This window comes from Hyla sarda, chromosome 4, assembly GCF_029499605.1.
Source record: "Hyla sarda isolate aHylSar1 chromosome 4, aHylSar1.hap1, whole genome shotgun sequence".
NCBI classification, from domain to species: domain Eukaryota; kingdom Metazoa; phylum Chordata; class Amphibia; order Anura; family Hylidae; genus Hyla; species Hyla sarda.
Genome location: NC_079192.1, coordinates 325,759,635 through 325,779,768, shown reverse-complemented (window position 1 = coordinate 325,779,768; position 20,134 = coordinate 325,759,635). Strand labels below are relative to the sequence as shown.

General features: G+C 43.9%; 1 protein-coding gene across 3 annotated transcripts in view; it reads right to left on the bottom strand.

Annotated features, from left to right (window-relative positions):
- Positions 1-5,316: 5,316 nt before the first annotated feature.
- The window catches only part of CFAP43 (cilia and flagella associated protein 43), a 108,311-nt gene continuing 93,493 nt past the window's right edge, over positions 5,317-20,134 (bottom strand). For all 3 annotated transcript variants that reach the window (XM_056574986.1, XM_056574987.1, XM_056574988.1), the window contains 6 exons: positions 18,752-18,864; positions 16,582-16,741; positions 13,061-13,225; positions 11,566-11,646; positions 9,704-9,857; positions 5,317-5,538 (listed from right to left, as the gene is read on the bottom strand). In XM_056574986.1, the coding sequence (XP_056430961.1) occupies positions 5,366-5,538; positions 9,704-9,857; positions 11,566-11,646; positions 13,061-13,225; positions 16,582-16,741; positions 18,752-18,864 (846 nt within the window). In that variant the 3' untranslated portion in view covers positions 5,317-5,365. The remainder of the gene's footprint in view (positions 5,539-9,703; positions 9,858-11,565; positions 11,647-13,060; positions 13,226-16,581; positions 16,742-18,751; positions 18,865-20,134) is intronic.

Here is a 20,134-nt window from a genome sequence, read left to right as displayed (position 1 = left end):
ATGTCCCATTTAGGAAGCCCCTATGGTGCAAGGATAGCAAAAAAAAAAAAAAAACACATGGCATACTATTTTGGAAACTACAACCCTCAAGAAACGTAACAAGGGGTACAGTGAGCCTTAACACCCCACAGGTGTTTGACGAATTTGGATGTGTAAATTATTTTTTTTCTTTTTTTTCACTAAAATGCTGTTTTTTCCCCAAACTTTACATTTTAAAGTGGTAATAGGAGAAAATGCCCCCCAAAATTTGTAACCCCATCTTTTCTGAGTATGGAAATACCCCATATGTGGACATCAAGTGCTCTGCGGGCACACTACAATGCTCAGAAGAGGAGTCACATTTGCTAATTTTTCTGAAATTGGGGGGGGGGGGGGGGGGGCATGATGCATTTATGAAGCCCCTATGGTGCCAGTACAGCAAAAAGAAAAAAAAACACATGGCATACTAGGGCTGGGCAGTATACCGGTTCATACCGGATACCGTTTTTATTCCTCGCACAATATCAATTTTTGCCCATATCGGCATACCGGTCGGGCCCCTCCCCCACCCCCGAATGAATTACTTGTGACGGAGCCGCGGGATGTGCAGGAGCGGGAGCCGCTGAGCTCACGTGCGGTGCACATCCCTGCTCCCCCTGTAGCTGCCACTGGCTCTCAGTGATCAGAGCCAGGGGAAAGCGCAGAAACTTCATCCCCTGGCTCTGATGTTTCCCTCAGCCCCGAGCCTGCTCCATGTTCAGCCCCCCTCTCCCCTTCCTGCAGGCTGTTTCAGTTTATCATACCCGTCCCCAGGTGCGGGCTCTGCAGGGCCTCCTTCCCCTGCAAGCGCTAAATGTGACAGGCAGGCACAGGGCATCTGATCTTCATCCCCGCTCTGTTCTCTGATCCCCGAGCGGGGAGCGAGATCAGAAGCTCTGCCGCGCCCGTACATTCATTGCTTGCAGGGGGAGAAGGCTCTGCTGATTCTCACATTCCCGTCCCTGCTCGGGGATCAGAGAACAGAGCGGGGATGAAGATCAGAAGCGCTGCGTCTGCACATTCAGCGCTTGCAGGGGAGAAAGCTCTGCAGCGGCCACAGCTGGGGACCGGGATTATAAGCTGTGCAGCGGCAAAAATGTAAGTGAATAGCCGTCAGTGCGCCCATGGGGGAAATCATGATAGCGCTGCGGCTGACAGTTAACCCCTTCCCCGCCATGGGGGCCGTGCGCACGGTCCCCATGGCGGGTAAGGGGTTAACTGTCAGCCGCTGCACTTATACACTGTTTCCCCCATGGTATCACGGTAATACCGTGATACCGCCATAACTTGAAAAAATACTGTGATATACATATTAGGTCATACCGCCCAGCACTATGGCATACTATTTTGGAAACTACACCCCTCGAGGCATATAACAAGGGGTACAGTGAGCCTTAACACCCCACAAGTATTTGGCTAGAACACCGGCTAGAAGAAGCGCATATTAGCACGAAACAACTTATCCAGCTGTGCCTTTGCCTCCGTTACACATGCCTGTACTCCAGTGAATAAAGCCTGTGGATGGTGAGTGCAATCTCTTTTACTCTTTCTTTTTGGAGTGTTTGATAAATGTTCATTAAGTTTTTACACTAAAATGCTGGGATTACCCCAAATTTTTCATTTTCACAAGCGGTAACAGGAGAACATGTCACTGTAAATTTATAAGTACATTTCTTTGGAGTAAGGACATACCTCATATCTGGGCGTAAACAGCGTGCACACCGGTCACGGGAGAGCAAGAACGCAGTCAGGGGCCTTGAGCTTCTACATAGCTGCCTATGGAGCCAGAACAGTGGGACCCCCCCCCCTCAAGGAGCGTTACATGGAGTAAATGACTAAAATGGGGTACAGTGGGACATAAAATCATAAAAAAAGAGCATAGCCAAAACTAAAAAATATGCCCACCCCAAACCCTATGCTCTGAATCATCATTCTGGGAATGTGATGTGTGTGGCCGTCCCTAACCTGTTGCCTCAAATGCGCACCCCGCTCAGGGGGAGAGAGAGCGCTGTGCATTTGAGGCACCATAAAAAGTCCCCGATGATAGTGACTCAGTGACCCATGACCCATTTTTGGAAAAAATACCCCCAGAGGTCTTATACATTTTTTTTTTTTTATTTTTTTTTTAAATGAAATTTTTTTTTTTGGGGCAATTTAGTGGTTTATGGGGTTAACATTTGGAATGTACTCTGGACTTGGTACATTGGGGTCAAATTATGGAAAATTAAAATGAAAAGGGAAAATTTTGTACTGCATGGAAGTGTGATACTCCCTGAAGCAATTTTTGATGCAGAGGCCCGGATGATCGGGCAAATGTCACATTGAGTGGTGGTGTCCTTCCGTATCTTCTGGCACCTATATTTCCAGTTCCTTGGGAACTCCGGCCTGCTCTTTCCCGGTCACCAAAGATCAGGGCCTCTTCTTGGGACTGGAGGAATGTCTCTGTGTTGCCAGCGTGCTGGGACAGTACAAAAGAGTTGTACATGGTAACCTGTACCAAGTAGACCGCAACTTTTTTGTACCATACCCGTGTTTTGTGCATGGCCATGTATGGCTTGAGGATTTGATCAGAGAGATCAACTCCCCCCATATACCGATTGTAGTCCAGAATACAATCGGGTTTGAGGACCGGTGTTGGGGTACCTCACACAGGGACAGGTGAGCTGCCGTTACCATGAATAGTGGTCAGCATAAGGACATCCCTCTTATCTTATACCTGACCAGCAACAGGTTTTCATGGGTAAGAGCATGGGACTCACCCTTGGGCGTAGGTGTCTGGATCAAATTTAGAGGGAAGCCTCTCTGGTTCTTCCGCACGGTCCCACAAGCGGACGTGGATCTGGCGGCAAGGGATGTGAACAGAGGGATGCTGGTATAAAAGTTGTCCACGTAAACGTGGTAACTCTTATCCAGCAATGGGTGCACAAGGTCCCAAACGATTTTCCCGCTAACACCCAGAGTGGGGGAACATTCTGGGGGTTCAATATGGGAATCTCGTCCCTCATATACTCTAAACTTGTAAGTGTACCCGGAGGTACTCTCACAAAGTTTGTAGAGCTTCACGCCATACCGTGCCCGCTTCGAGGGAATATACTGGCGGAAGATGAGTCTCCCCTTAAAACTGATAAGAGACTCTTCTACCGAGAGCACTCTGAAGGGTGTGTGTGTGGGGTGGGGGGGGGGGGGGGGGCGGGTAAGTATGTAATGTGTGTTTGGTGTATATTTTATATAACGGTGTGTGATTATAAGTCACACACTATTATAAAAAAAGAAAAAAAAGTTGCGGCCAAAATAAAAATGGGGGGCCAAATGCAGTACTCTGAACCCCTAATAGGGCCCGGGTCACGCTGAAAAAACTGTGGCAGACCCTTGAGGACCTACTAGGGGGTCGGGGGGGGGGGTTTACTTATTCTTTTTACTTTTTTTCTATTTTTAACCTCCTACCTGTCCCTGCTCACAAACTCACCCTGATTAAAGGACACTTCTTCAGCCCTGAGGGGCCCAGATCTTCACAGAGGGGGAGGGTTCCCTGGCTCACAGCTCTGCCTGCTGACTGAACGCGGTGGGCGAGCAGACATTAACCCCTCCTATGTCGGCTGCTATGCCGGCCAATAGCAACCCTCCGGTGGGGGGGGGGGGGACGAAATCGCCACCTCCCTAGATACAGGAGGTGATCACCATGTATCTCTGGGTCATCGGGTCACACGTGACTCGTATAACCGGAATCGCCGCAAATCGCCAACATATCTGCAGTCACCCCGGTCCGGTCCCCGCCTGGCGCGTGGCGGGGACCGAAATTCCCACAGGCATATAGGTACCTTAAGTACCAGGGCGTACCTGTACGCCCTGGGTCCCTAAGTGGTTAAATAGTGGCCAGGCTGGGCTAAAGAGGAAAAAAAAAAGCAGTAGTTACCTGCCATGACCCACTGCCACATCCCACTTTTCAGCACTTTCTGGTGATGCCTGGAACTTGGGAGTGTCCACTAAGCTGAGTAAAGGCTACAATGGTGACCTATCTCAGGCACTTCATTGTGCTTAAAGAAGTGGTGACTGGCCATTTGTATAAGATCGCTGTCAGCCAAAGACTGGTGCATCAGATAACCCCTCTGACATCTCACAATAGTACTGTGAGAGAATGCAAAATATGCACTCAGAAAGCACCAACATGAGCACAGTTTAGAAGATAAACAGACAAGCAAAAATGCAGATGTGCTCTTGATCAGGGCTCAAGTCCTACAGAAACGCATGGGAACTGAGTTACTGCACTTTTTCCACAGCAGGAACACTGTCCGACATTTATCATTGTCTTTAGACTGTTTTTTGTGTCTAGAAAAGGCGCAAAAAAGGTGCAAGCAGGGTTTATTTGCGCCTTTTTTGCGCTTTTTGGTTTACAAATTTCTGATGATTTTGAGTTGCAATGCACTGATTTTGGCAATACACATGATATGAAAGGGTTTTGTGAACTGCGCTTTCGTGTGAAAAGGCGCAAAAAAGGCACAAAGCCACTGAAAAGTCTCTAAAACTACACCAGCCCAGACTTAGCTTTTTAGTGTATGTGAAGACAGAAATTTCAGAAAATGTGACCTGCACAAAATTTATCAAATGCTCTGTGACCATTTAATAAATGTGGTTCTCCTACACATTATCAGCACACAAAAAAAGTGTAGAAAAATGCTTCACTTACACCTACAATGATAAATGCTTCACTTACACCTACAACGATAAATGCCGGCCAATGTCTTACACCTACAATTATAAATGCTTCACTTACACCTACAATGATAAATGCTTTCCCTTACACCTACAATGATAAATGCTTCACTTACACCTACAATGATAAATGCCGGCCACTATTCCCATTAGCAGGAGCAGCCCTTCAGTAGAAATCTTGGGCGAGTTCCCACACTTTTCTTTCCAGGACTCGACCCCTGCTCTTGATGCTAACATGGCCTATGGATACAGGCAAACAACAGTCAGTATGGTGCTCATCTCATCATGACCTGACAACTGGGTGAGTCTTTGTGATATCGAACATTCTTTATGGGGGAGATTTATCAAAACCAGATCACTTATTTCATTTCTAACAAGGCCTCTGCAAAATGAAAGAAGTGATCTGATTGGTTGCTATGGGCAACTTTTCCTCTGCACAGGTTTTGATAAATCTCCCCATATGTCATTATGATTCAGCCAGCTTCTGGTTGGTGTTACTAGTCTTATACATTTAATAATTATCCATATATATCTCAGAACTATTCTTATACACTAAGGATGAAAAACAAACAGGACAAAAGGTACCCTACAAGTGTGCTTGTTTTTAATAGGTAAACCAGGTTTGAAATACAGGTATCTAGTACTCCATTTGTACAAGTGCGGGAAAGGTTTTCATCCTCAGTCGATCTAGTTCAGTGCGGAGCATTGTGATCTCTTGAGCTTGAGCCTTTACAAGATCAACGAGTTTCCTGCGCTGGACAATGTCTATGTATCTATCTCTGGCATTCTTCTCCGAACTCTGTTCTACTCCTGATGTGAGCAAAAAAGAAAGTTATTTTTGGATTGAATCTTTTATTTATCCATAGACCACCAGGGGTCTAAGCCCCTGTACCCCTGCAGAAAAAAAGAGAAAAAAAGAAGAGCAAACAGCAGCTCCAGGTTTTTGAGCTATCATCCTTGTTAGAGATGAGCGAATTTACAGTAAATTCGATTCGTCACGAACTTCTCGGCTCGGCAGTTGATAACTTTTCCTGCATAAATTAGTTCAGCTTTCAGGTGCTCCGGTGGGCTAGAAAAGGTGGATACAGTCCTAGGAAAGAGTCTCCTAGGACTGTATCCACCTTTTCCAGCCCACCGGAGCTCCGGTAAGCTGAACTAATTTATGCAGGAAAAGTTATCAACTGCCGAGCCGAGAAGTTCGTGACGAATTGAATTTACTGTAAATTCGCTCATTTCTAATCCTTGTTATAAATGTTTTTTGGTTTTTTTTGGGGGGGGGGGGGGGACAGCTGGCATCACTGCTGAGGCAAGTGATTGGCTACAGCCGTCATGTGGGTATATGGGCACATCATCTCTGCAAAGACTAGCATAACCATTGGAGTGATTGATGGAGCCTTGGAGGATTTAACATCTTATTTTTGGCAAAAATTATTTTTCATACTAGAATTCCCCGAAATACAGACAAGCGCATTCCCATTTAATTCATTTAGCATATTAGTAATCAAAAAGTAAAAAATTCTAAGGTCTTACTACCTGCAAAGAATATTAAAGGGGTACTCCGGTGGAAAACTTTTTTTTTTTTAATTAACTGGTGCCAGAAAGTTAAACAGATTTATAAATTAATGTATACTAAAATGATTTATAAATTAATGTATACTAAAATGTATACTAACAACCTGTTAGTTTTTGATATTATGCTGAGAAGCAATCAGATCATTATACAAGATTGTAGATGTGCACCATATCTGTTTTTCTACCCGAATTCACACTGTGATTTCTATCCCCTCTTTTTTTTTTTTTTTTTTTTTGAACATGTTGTCTGCACTCTTCCCCCCCCCCCCCCTCAGCCCAACCCTATATAAGTAGTAGTTAGCTACACATGGGTCATTTCTTTCCTAGCAGCCTCCCAGTCTGACTGGGAGAGCATGGTAAGTGAGCCATTACACCTTGTTCACACTGGTGTGGTGCTGTGCGGTGTCCGTTACTGCCGTGGCGCCGTGTCTGCGGGGGGGGGGGGGTGCGACCCATAGACTGGTTTGAGTGGCATTGGGGCCGCTCTGCCGGTGGGTCGTTCCCCCCTGTGGACATTGGTGTCGCGGCGGTGGTGGTCGCCGCTCGGTGCTGCGCCATTTTATGCTAGGGACGTTAGGGACCCACTCTAAATAGGTGGCCTTGACGTGGCGAGTGGGCTTGTACTTTTTGATCAAAAATGTATACTAACAACCTGTTAGTTTTTGATATTATGCTGAGAAGCAATCAGATCATTATACAAGATTGTAGATGTGCACCATGTCTGTTTTTCTACCCGAATTCACACTGAGATTTATAAATTACTTCTATTAAAAAATCTTACTCCTTCCAGTACTTATTAGCTGCTGAATACTACAGCGGAAATTCTTTGCTTTTTGAAACACAGAGCTCTCTGCTGACATCTCTGTCCATTTTAGGAACTGTCCAGAGCAGCATATGTTTGCTATGGAGATTTTCTCCCCATAGTTCCTAAAATGGACAGAGATGTCAGCAGAGAGCACTGTGCTCATGATGTCAGTAGAGAGCTCTGTGTTTCAAACGGAAAAGAATTTCCACTGTAGTATTCAGCAGCTAATAAGTACAGGAAGGATTAGGATTTTTTAATAGAAGTTATTTATGAATCTGTTTAACTTTCTGGCACCAGTTGATTTAAAATAAATAAATAAAGTTTTTCACTGGAGTACCCCTTTAAAGATCCAAGAGAAATAACTAGCATGTTCCTCTGCTTGTTGTATTGCATGTATCGTGCACAGGAGCACCATAAGGTGGCACTAAAGACCGTGTGCATGAGCTCCAACCTAAAGTGTAATTGAGTATATCCAAAATAAATAAAGTATGCTCCTACAGCTAAACGAGAAAAAGTTTTGGATCAATACTAGTTAAAGTTTTCTCCAGTTATAGCTGAAGGAATAATTTGCTTAGGTTGGACCTGAAATGTGTATAAATATCTATCAATGGGGGAATATTCAAAGACTTGTGTTATTAGGGCTCTTTATTTTGCACCTCAAACAGTGTTAACTGCGCCTCATTTCCAGAAGTGTTTTTGGTCTTTTGAAATTTTGGGGCAAATAGCACAAATAGCAAATCATTTAAAGGGGTACTCCACTGCCCCAGTGTCCGGAATGTTTAGTTCAGAACACTGGGTGCGGGGGTCGTGATGTCATGGCCACGCCCCTCATGTCGTCACATCCCTCAATGCAAGTCTATGGGAGGGGGCGTGTCGTCCGTCACGCCCCCTCCCATAGACTTGCATTGAGGGTGGCGTGTTGTGACGTCACGACCCCCGCAGCCTGTACCCAGCATTCGGAACTAAATGTTACGGACACTCGGGCAGTGGAGTACCCCTTTAACACCAGGTATACTTGGTATTATCTGCGACACTTTGAGCGCCAGAAAGTGGTGCTAAACCTTTGAAAATAGGGTGCTAAAAGCACAAAAACCCTAACCACGCGCCTTTTACAAAAATTGTCTGACAGGGCGCTAAATCAAGTGCTAATTATCTGAATATGTGGCGCTAATAGTGTGCGCCATGTTTTAAGCAAATGTGGCACAGCTGAAGCAAAAAAATGGTGCTAAATTCTTTGAATATCCCCCCCCCCCCCCCCAATGTGAACGTCAAGATGTCGGGAAAGAAGTATGGAGCGGGTTCAGCCTCCTCTTTACCCAGTGGGTGATGGATGTTTTGCCAGCAGTGTCAGCAATGGAAGATAACTGATCTTGGCTGCGGTTCAATAGCATCTTGGCGGTTGGACAAGGTGTAAGGTGGTCACAGTGTATTATTGTGAAAATGTGATAAGATTCTCTAGGCGAAGACTTTAACCAAAGTTCTACCCATTTAAAAGCACTAGTATGTATGAGAGATGACAGATCCCCTAAATCACCAGGAGGCAAACTAAATGTATTGTGTCATTATCAATTTTGCCTGTTGACAGTTATTTTTTACCCTTTTTTTTTCCCTTTGGTTTTTGTGGACATGGACCAAATTTATCATTTGGTGCAAGTTGTTAGTAATTTTGGCTCAAATGTTGAAATCAACTGTTCACAGCGCCATTTACACAGAACTTACCGCCACAGAGGACGTGTATTTTACCCTGTAGAGCAACCATTTCGGAGTCCCTCCTGCAGTTTATCAGCAAGTGACGTGAGTTATTTTCTTTTGTGGGGTTTATAGCCACCATGTGAAATGGATTTTATTTTCAACTTGGGTAGTTTTTTTTCTTTTTTTTTTTGTTTTGTTACTTTAGTGCAGTGGTCTTCAACCTGCGGACCTCCAGATGTTGCAAAACTACAATTCCCAGCATGCCCGGACAGCCAACGGCTGTCCGGGCATGCTGGGAGTTGTAGTTTTGCAACATCTGGAGGTCTGCAGGTTGGAGACCACTGCTTTAGTGCTTACCTTTCCTGAACCTGTGTGGCCATGTCCAATGCTGGCTCAACGGAAGGTGAAGGTCTCTCAGAGACAACTATGTCGCAGGATAGTATTGAGCAGCCCTGGAGGCGTCGCTGCTTTCACAAAAAAATGTTTTTCAAATGTATTTTGACGCCTTTACATTTTCTGACATTGCTAAGTGTGTTTACCATGTGCAAAATTTATTGGCGAGGATTTGCACCAAAATTGTGCCAAAGATCGATTGGCGCAAATGATGAATTACTGACTAAAGTTAAAATAACACACAGGACCGTGTGATTTTGAGAAAGTTGTAAAAATGACAGTGGAGAAGATGCGCCAAACTTTGGCGCAAAAAGACACTGCGCCAAAGTATTGCACCAAAGTTACGTGAAAAAAACCCCACATAAATCCTTTGATAAATACCCCCCTATGTGTACACATCCCAATTGTATGTTCACCACTTTGTCTGCCATGCACCACCCACTAAAGCCCTGCACTAGCCATAACACAGCGTATGGGCTTTCTGCAATGCTTCTTTATTAATATGCTACTTACCAACCACATCATAAATATGCTTTCTTTCAGAGAAGGCAATGAGTGTGCCCTGTAGATCCTTGTCAAGCTGTGTATTTGTCTCTTTCTTTCTGTTCATATGTTTTTCCAAGTCCTTAATAACTTGTTTGAACTGTTTTATGTTTTTCTCATGTTGCTGAAATAAAACAGATAGATTAGTGTGTCTGTAAAAGCATACAATATACAAGTAAAGAGAAGAGATTTCTAAATAATCTATATTTACATCTGTACTTTTCTGACAGGCATGCCTTAAAGGGGTATTCCGACTTTATACATCATATCCCCTATCCAAAGGATAGGGGATAAGATGTATGATCGCAGTGGTCCTGCCGCTGGGGGCCCCTGCGATCAAGGTGCAGCCCCCGGAATTCTGTGACGAGCGCTGCCTCCGAGACAGGGATGTGATGTCACAGCCACGCCCCCTAGTGACGGCCCCCCATAGACATGAATGGAGGGGGCGTGTTGTGACGTCACTAGGGGGTGTAGCTGTGATGTCACATCCCCGTCTCGGAGGCAGCACCCGGCACAGAATGCTGGGGGCTGCACCAAGATCACGGAGGTCCCCAGCAGCGGGACCCCTACGATCATACATCTTATCAATATGTCATCTCGTAAACACTTTTGTAGATGGGAATACCACTTTTTAATAGCCCATCCACACAACTGATTGGCAAAGTCTATATAATTCTTTACACAGGGAGAACTGTCAATCCCTCTGTGTGGGCAGGAACAGTACAATTCATAGGATTTCTCTATGAGTCCTGACAGCACTTGCACAGCTTTTTATATGTACCTACAACAAATCGTAGAAATTCATATCCCTGATGTCAACATCTACTTTGTCCTCAACTTCCCTATGATAGAGAAGCATACATGAATTCTAACAGACTAAGTCTAAGTTCACACTGCTGTTGGGCTCCGACCCATTCTAGGTCCTTTTGTTTTTTTGTTTTTTTTTTATTAGCTGAAAGGACCAAAATCGTCTCAGAGCCCAACTGACACAACTGGTTCCTGATGGATCGCACTGACTTGAATGGAGTCCGTCAGGGATCTAGAATTTTATCTGAGTTGAGAGGAGAAAGAAAATAGGAAATGCATGATTTTTGCCTCCCCTCAACTTCCATCGTTCTGACAGACTGGCGGATGAAGCTTCAAAGGTTTAGCCTCCTCTTTACCCAGTGGGTGATGGATGTTTTGCCAGCAGTGTCAGCAATGGAAGATAACTCTCACAACAGCAATGTGAACGAGCCCTTAAAGGGGTAATCCGCCCCTAGACATCTTATCCCCTATCTAAAGATCTCGGCTATGGCACCCCAGACATCCGGTGCACTCCGTGACGTCACGGTCACACCCTGCTTGTGAGGTCACAGCCACGCCCCCTCAATGCAAGTCTATCGGAGGGGCGTGTTGGCCTCCCATAGACTTGCATTGAGGGGGCGTGGTCGTGATGTCACGAGTGGGGCATGGCTGTGACGTCACAAGCCTTCGTCGCTGCATCCGGCGCTCTAAACTAACGCTGGGTGCAGCAGGAAGATTGTGGGGGTCCCCAGCGGCGGGACCCCCGCGATCGGACATCTCATCCCCTATCCTTTGGATAGGAGATAAGATGTCTAGGGGAGGAGTACCCCTTTAATGTTAAAAAAAATTATCTTGACGTTATATATTATATAACTTATATTAAAGGAATCTTTGTATGACCAGCTATAGCAATGTTTTATAAAAAAAAAAAAAAAAAAAACATCCAGACTATCATTAATTCTCTAATGCGCCACATAAATGTCTGAAAGTTCTCTCAATGTTTCATCGAAGCATAAAAGTTTCACACTTTAATGCCTAAAACATACTTTTTCTTGAACGTTGATGGTCTCTTCCAGGACTTGCATCTGACTAGATATCCGCATGTCATAGTTTGATTCATTGAGGAACTACACAAAGATATAAGTTCAGTTAACAATAGACAATGCCCAACAGGTAAAATGGCAGCATATAACACTGTCTATAACACTGTACGAGTGCTGCATATTATATTAGCATTATGTGATATGTGATAATCGTAACATTACTGATACATGTGGAATACAAATGGTTATTCGGGTTGTTAGTCGCTTTTCTAATATAAATCTTGTGTCTACTTTGCCTTGTTTTTCCATATTTTTATTCTGCCCGTCATGGTAACTTCCCTGAGGGTCTCTACTGCAATTGTAACTCTAAATAAGGCTGTGATCAGATCTCAGTATAGAAACACATTTGGCATATTTGCTGGGAAGTTCCATTACCTTTAGGCTACCATCGATCTGACAAAGGCCAAAAGAGTTTAATTTTAGCCTTTGTCAGACATATTTGCTTATGTTACCTTTTTCTTAAATGGACACTCTCAATAAAATAAATTTTTGCTATTGCAATATTCTTCTAATGTATTTTGTTTAAATAAAAAGTTGTTTTTGTTTCATTTGTATTTAAAAAAAGCTGATCTGCTCTGGGATGTGTGTAGCAGAGTGAGGGAGAAAGTTCTCCCCTGTATGGCTTCAGATGATGTCACACCTGCTGGGTAACACCCCTTCCCAGTCTGTGAATCTGACTGAGACTGAGCAGAAAATACAGAGCAATATCAAGGAAGAAAACTAAAAAAGAATAAAAATAAAGGCAGGGGGTGGTTTGTCATGATGGGGGCAGTGAACTGGGAGGAGTATAACATTTAACAATCATGAGAGGTACTCTTTAACTGTATAGGAAAGTGTAGTAGATTGTGCATTCTTATACAGCGGGCCACCATGAAAAAGTATACAGTGTGGAATACTTTATTATTATTATGGCTATTGTGCAACATGTGCCTTTGTATGGAATATGTTGGTGCCATCTGTCAGAGGTGTATAGGGAGGAATGCCTCAATTGTAGCAGTTTAGGATGTGTGCTAATTAGAGATGAGTGAACTTACAGTAAATTCGATTCGTCACGAACTTCTCGGCTCGGCAGTTGATGACTTATCCTGTGTAAATTAGTTCAGCCTTCAGGTGCTCCGGTGGGCTGGAAAAGGTGGATACATTCCTAGGAAAGAGTCTCCTAGGACTGTATCCACCTTTTCCAGCCCACCGGAGCACCTGAAAGCTGAACTAATTCATGCAGGAAAAGTCACCAACTGCCGAGCCGAGAAGTTCGTGACGAATCAAATTTACTGTAAATTCGCTCATCTCTAGTGCTAATATTTAGCTATCCTTTGCTGGGTATAGTTATACCGCAGAAGGGACTTCCATATTGTATTTTTATTGCAAATAGTCCTGTAGATATAGTTATATTAGATATTTATTCAGTCAATCAATTTATTTTAGGAAATCATCATACTGTCTGAATTTCTTTTGTCACACGAAGCATTGTGATATCTCTGGATTTCTTTTTCAGGTCTTCCATCTCCATTTGTATTTTTTTATGTTCCCACTCAAGCTGGAAGATTCCTTTCCGGAAATCTTTGCTTTCCACCATGCTTGCTATTTTCTGCTCTCCTAAACCCTGGACACACACATAGGGAAGAAAAGCAATAAATATCCAAATAAAATACTCACATGTAGTATCATATCCAGAATATCTTTATAACTTGTTACATTATACCGATTCTCCGGGGGAAAACAAATGTTTTCAAATCAACTGGTTCCAGAAAGTTAAACAGATTTGTAAATTACTTCTATTTAAAAATCTTAATCCTTCCAGTACTTATCAGCTGCTGTATGTGCCAGAGGAAATTGTGTAGTTCTTTCCAGTCTGACCACAGTGCTCTCTGCTGACACCTCTGTCCATGTCAGGAATAGTGATGAGCGGCACGGGCCATATTCAAATTCGCGATATTTCACCAATATATGGACGAATATTCTTCCTATGTTCCCGAAATTTGCTATGTTCGTTTTTTTATGCGAAAATTCATAATTAAATCTGCATAGTGCGCATGCGCGATTATATCTCACCTAAAAAAAGGGAGGGATCCGTGTCCTCTGACTAGAAGTGCCAATATTCGCGAATATTTGCATATTCGAAAAAATAAATAAAACGAATGTTCGTGATTATATATCTATATTCTAAATATTCGCTAAATCGCGAAGTGCCGACATTTGCGGTAAAAATTTGCAATACAAATATTCGCGCTCAACTCTAGTCTGGAACTGTCCAGAGTAATAGCAAATCCCCATAGCAAACCTTTCCTGATCTGGACAGTTCCTGACACAAACATAGGTGTAAGCAGAGAGCACTGTGGTCAGGAAAGAACTACACAACTTACGCAGGAGCATACAGCAGCTGATAAGTACTGTAAGGATTAAGATTTTTAAATAGTGCATATGTTTGCTATGGGGATTTTCTCCAGTTCCTAAAATGGACAGCCGAGGTCAGCAGAGAGCACTGTGGTCAGGACATCACAGGAAATGCATTTCTTTTTTGGATTTCTCTTTAGTATACAGCCCCTAAAAAGTACTGGAAGGGTTAAGATTTTTTTTTTTATAGAAGTAATTTACAAATCTGTTTAACTTTCTGGCACCAGTTGATCTGAAAACATTGCTTTTCTAGTGACATACCCCTTAAAAGAGTTTTAAAGAGGCCCTGTGTTCAACCTGGAGGTATCTGTCACATGGGAAATGATTTGGCTTTACTGCCGTTTAGTACCTCTACTAGAAATAACCTATACATAAATATAACCTATAATAATAATTCTTTATTTTTACATAGAAACTATTGTCCCCTGCCGTTAGATATTTGATGAGAGTATGAAACCCCCAAGAACACTGATATCAGTGCAATTCACTAACCAATAACTCATGTCTATAAACAGCTTTAGAGCAATGGTTTTGCTGGTTCATGAAGATAGTAGGTATACACAGTATTTAGTATTTGCAGTCCTTATCCTGCTTAATATTACAGTATTCCAGCAATTAACCCCTGAAGGACCAAGCCCATTTTGACCTTAAAGGGGTACTCCCAACTGGTGCCAGAAAGTTAAACAGATTTGTAAATCACTTCTATAAAAAAAAATCTTAATCCTTCCAGTACTTTTTAGGGGCTTTATACTAAAGAGAAATCCAAAAAAGAAATGCATTTCCTGATATGTCCTGACCACAGTGCTCTCTGCTGACCTCTGCTGTCCATTTTAGGAACTGGAGAAAATCCCCATAGCAAACATATGCTTCTCTGGACAGTTCCTAAAATGGACAGCAGAGGTCAGCAGAGAGCACTGTGGTCAGGACATCACAGGAAATGCATTTCTTTTTGGATTTCTCTTTAGTATACAGCCCCTAAAAAGTACTGGAAGGATTAAGATTTTTTAATAGAAGTGATTCACAAATCTGTTTAACTTTCTTGCACCAGTTGATTAAAAAAAAAAAAAAAAAAAATGTTTTCCACGGGTGTACCCCTTTAAGGACCAGGCCAATTTTATTTTTGCGTTTTAATTTTTTCCTCCTTGCCTTCTAAATTCCATAACTCTTTTATATTTCCATCTACAGACCCATATAAGGGCTTGTTTTTTTTGGCGTGACCAATTGTACTTTGTAATTAAACTCTCATTTTACCATAAAATTTACGGCGAACCCAAAAAAATATTTAATAGGGAGGAAATTTAAATGAAAAACAAAATTTTGCACATTTTGGAGGGTTTCGTTTTCACACTGTACAATTTATGGTAAAAATGACATGTGTTCTTTATTCTGTGGGTCAATACGATTAAAATGATACCCATGGCTAGATACTTTTATATTTTTGTACCGCTTAAAAAAATTCTAAAACTTTTGTATAAAATCAGTAATCTAAAATCGCCCTATTTTTAATACCTATAATTTTTTCATTTTTCCGTATATAGGGCGGTATGAGGGCTCATTTTTGCGCCGTCATCTGTACTTTTTATTGATACCACATTTGCATATATAAAACTCTTAGATCATTTTTTATAAAAAAAATTGTGGAATAAAATGTGACAAAAAAGAAGCATTTTTGGACTTTTTTTTTTTTTTTAATGTTTACGCCGTTCAACGTACGGGATCATTAACATTATATTTTGATAGTTCGGACATTTACGCATGCGGCGATACCAAATATGTTTATAAAAAAAAATGTAAGCTTTAAGGGGGTAAAATGGGAAAAATTGACAATTTTCATTTTATTGGGGGAGAGGATTTTTCACTTTTTTTTAAAACTTTTTTTTTACACTTTAATAGTCCCCATAGGGAACTATCTATAGCAATCATTTGATTTCTAATACTGTTCAGTGCTATGCATAGGGCATGGCACTGATCAGTATTATCGGCTATCTCCTGCTCTGGTCTGCTCGATCTCAGACCAGAGCAGGAGGCAGGTGACGGACGGAGGCAGGTGATCGGATCGCCACGGCAGTGCTGCGGGCGATCCGATCGTCTATTTTAACATACGTATTGCCGCAGATGCCGTGATCTCTACTGATCACGGCATCTGGGGGGTAATGGCGGACATCCGCATGATCGCGGATGTTGGCCATTACCGGCGGGTCCCTGGCTGCTGATAGCAGCCGGAACCTGCCGTGTATGACGCGAGCACCGCTCCGATGCTCGCGGTCATACACAGGATGCAAATGTCCATCCTGGTGCGTGAAGTATCGCCAAACCAGAACGTACATTTACGTCCGTGGTCGTTAAGGGGTTAAATTGACAGCAATGTCTTGTACACTAAAGACAACACTGTCACCTTTCCCATAGATGATTTATATCTAAAAAGGAAAGCACATCCAATAAAATCAGGCTGCCCATATTCATGGTTTGATCTGGGTTATTAGATATTTCTATTTTATTTCGGAATGTTACTTGCTCTTGTATATGAATGAAGTAAAACTATAATGTAAATTCATTCTTATATACCCGTATATTGCTGTTTAAGTCTTCTATGACACTCCTGTGAAGAAGTATGGCATCTGTATAATTGGGAATTAGGTCAGAGTTCTCCACTTCCACTTGGCCTTGTTTTAGTATGAACTGGACAGTCAGATCCAGCTGAAACTTCATTTTCGCATTTCGCAGTCTGAAACCAAGAGAGTTGAGAGAGAGAAATTTAGGTCTAAATAATTACATAGAGTAATACAATGAAGTATTATTACTCTAACCCAGTGTTTCCACACCAGGGTGCCTCCAGGTGTTGCAAAACTACAACTCCCAGCAAGCCCGGACAGCCTTTGGCTGTCCGGGCATGCTGGGAGTTGTAGTTTTGCAACACCTGGAGGCACCCTGGTTGGGGAACACTGCTCTAACGTGTGGAAAGGACACAAACGTCTGAATTCAGACCGTACAGACAATCTCATTAACAGATACTTATGTACTAGGGCTGCACGATATGGGGAAAATGTGCGATTGCGATTTTGGGCCAAAATATTGCGATTTCAATATGCGATGCGATATAATAAAAAAAATCGTGTCCAATCGCCTCCATTTCACATTTACCTACCCATTTTATGCCCACCGCCTATTTCACATCTCCCCTTTGTCACATTTCCCCCCCCCGTCACATTCTTCTCCCAGTCACATTCTCCCCCCATAACATTCTCCTCCCCGTCACATTCTCCTCCCCCATCACATTCTCCTCCCCGTCACATTCTCCTCCCCCGTCACATTCTCCTCACCCGTCACATTCTCCTCACCCGTCACATTCTGCTCCCCCGTCACATTCTCCTTCCCATCACATTCTCCTCCCCCGTCACATTCTCCTTCCCATCACATTCTCCTCCCCCGTCACATTCTCCTTCCCATCACATTCTCCTCCCCTTGTCACATTCTCCTCCCCGTCACATTCTCCTCCCCGTCACATTCTCCTCACCCGTCACATTCTCCTCCCCCATCACATTCTCCTCCCCCATCACATTCTCCTCCCCTTGTCACATTCTCCTCCCCGTCACATTCTCCTCCCTGTCACATTCTCCTCCCCCGTCACATTCTCCTCCCCCCTGTCACATTCTCCTCCCCCTTGTCACATTCTCCTCCCCCGTCACATTCTCCTCCCATAACATCCCCCCCTTGTCACACACCCCCTTGTCACATCCCCCCCTTGTCACATTCCCCCCCCCTTGTCACATTCTCCTCCCCCTTGTCACACGCCCTGTCACATTCTTCTCCCCCTTGTCACATTCTCCCCCCATCACATTCTCCTCCCCTGTCACATCCCCCCTTGTCACATTCTCCCCCCTTTGTCACATTCTCCCCCCTTGTCACAATCCCCCCCCTTGTCACATTTCCCCCCCCTTGTCACATTCCCCCCCTTGTCACATTCTCCTCCCCCTTGTCACATTCTCCCCCCATGTCACATTCTCCTCTGCCTTGTAACAATCTCCTCCCCTTTGTCACATTCTCCCCCCTTGTCACAATCCCCCCACCTTGTCACATTTCCCCCCCCTTGTCACATTCCCCCCCTTGTCACATTCTCCTCCCCCTTGTCACATTCTCCTCCCCCTTGTCACATTCTCCTCCCCCGTCATACCCCCCCCCCCCCTTGTCACATTCCCTCCCCTTGTCACACCCCTTGAAATGGGAAAGGTCCTACTGTCTGTACTAAGAAGAGAAGAAACTTCAGAGTACATGGAGACTAATCTGCAGGGACCGGGACTAGGTGAGCAGAAGGTTTTTTTTTTTTCTCCCTGCGCCCTTATGCTCAGTGTTTTTCTAGCAGGGTGCCTGCAGCTGTTGTGAAACTACTACTCCCAGCATGCCGAGGTATGCTAAGAGTTGTAGAGATTTGCAACAACTGGAGGCCCCCTGGTTGGGAAACACTGACTTTTAGTATTTAAATTAGTTTTTACCTGCTCTGGCCGGCCCCCGCCATGGGAGCCAACCTGAACAGATAATCGCATGTTTTCCCGGGGGGCCGCATCGCCATATCGCAAAAAGCGATATATCGTGCAGCCCTATTATGTACCCACATTGTGAATAGTTGTTATATGACAATTCTCATTATTATTGTCATTTTACCCAACACCACATGATAATAAATCAAAAGCACTTCCAGCATCTAATGCTTATAAAACTAAATAAACCTGCTAGTTACATATTGAGTTCTTGCATAATATCCTCAATGTCCTGCCGTGTTCTTTCATCTTCTTCAATTCTTTTATGTAAGAATTCCTGCATCTCTGCTAGAACCAAAGCTTTGCGCTTTACCTATAGCCGGAGAGATGTAAATGAGCACAATGAGGTATACATAAAATATCTGTGGATTCTGGATCTGTAAGTGTTTTGTATGGAAAAAGTCCAACTAACATTAAAGGGGTAGTCCGGTGGAAAACCTTTTTTTTAAATGAACTGGTGCCAGAAAGTTAAAGAGATTTGTAAATGACTTCTATTAAAGGAGTACTCCGGAGCGCTGGTACTTAAAAAAAAAGTTTACCTCATCTGATAGCTCTTTCAAAGACCTTTCCAACGATACCTCATTTGTAAAATTTGGCCCAGCCACTCTCTTGTAATTGCCACCTGTAGCAGTAAGCAGCCATGTCATAAAGACTACATTTCCCATGACTCCCTGCGCCAGCTTCCTGTTAGCTGCTGCTCTCTCCCCCTCCTCTCCCCCCCCCCCCCAGGAAATTATAATAAATTATAATAAAGTGACGCCCACAGCTCCTTCCCTTGTGGTTATCTCCTCCCATCCTTCCCCTCCCAGCTCATCAGCCCTCTCCATGTGCCCACTAGCCTACTGATCCACCCATCCATGTGCCCACTAACCCACTGATCCATGTGCCCACTAGCGCAGTGTTTCCCAATCAGGGTGCCTCCAGCTGTTGGAAAACTACAACTCCCAGCATGCCCAGACAGCCAAAGTCTGTCCGGGCATGCTGTGTGTTGTAGTTTCACAACAGCTGGAGGCACCCTGGTTGGGAAACACTGCACTAACGGTGTCACAAGAATGCCGCAGCACTACGCAAATAGCAGCACTACGCAAAGGCTCCTATCGCTGCCTACGTTAGCCCTACGCTATTTGCGTAGTGCTGCGGCATTCTTGTGACACCGCTAGTGCAGTGTTTCCCAACCAGGGTGCCTCCAGCTGCCTTCGGCTGTCCGGGCATGCTGGGAGTTGTAGTTTCACAACAGCTGGAGGCACCCTGGTTGGGAAACACTGCACTAGCGGTGTCACAAGAATGCCGCAGCACTACGCAAATAGCGTAGGACTAACGTAGGCAGCGATAGGAGCCTAGCGTTAGCCCTACGCCATCTGCGTAGTACTGCGCATGCGCAGAATAAATTAACTTTGGGGGAGTAGCCGACTCCAGGCGGGGAGGCCGGTACAGCCCGCAGTGACTCATGGGAGCGATGAGTCACCGGGCGAAGATGGTGGCGGATCAAGAAGAAATACAGGTCGAGCGTCATCAAAAGACCCAGCTTCCGGCCGGAGAGAAAAACGAGGAGAAGACCGGGAAGAAGGCCATATGGAAAACGT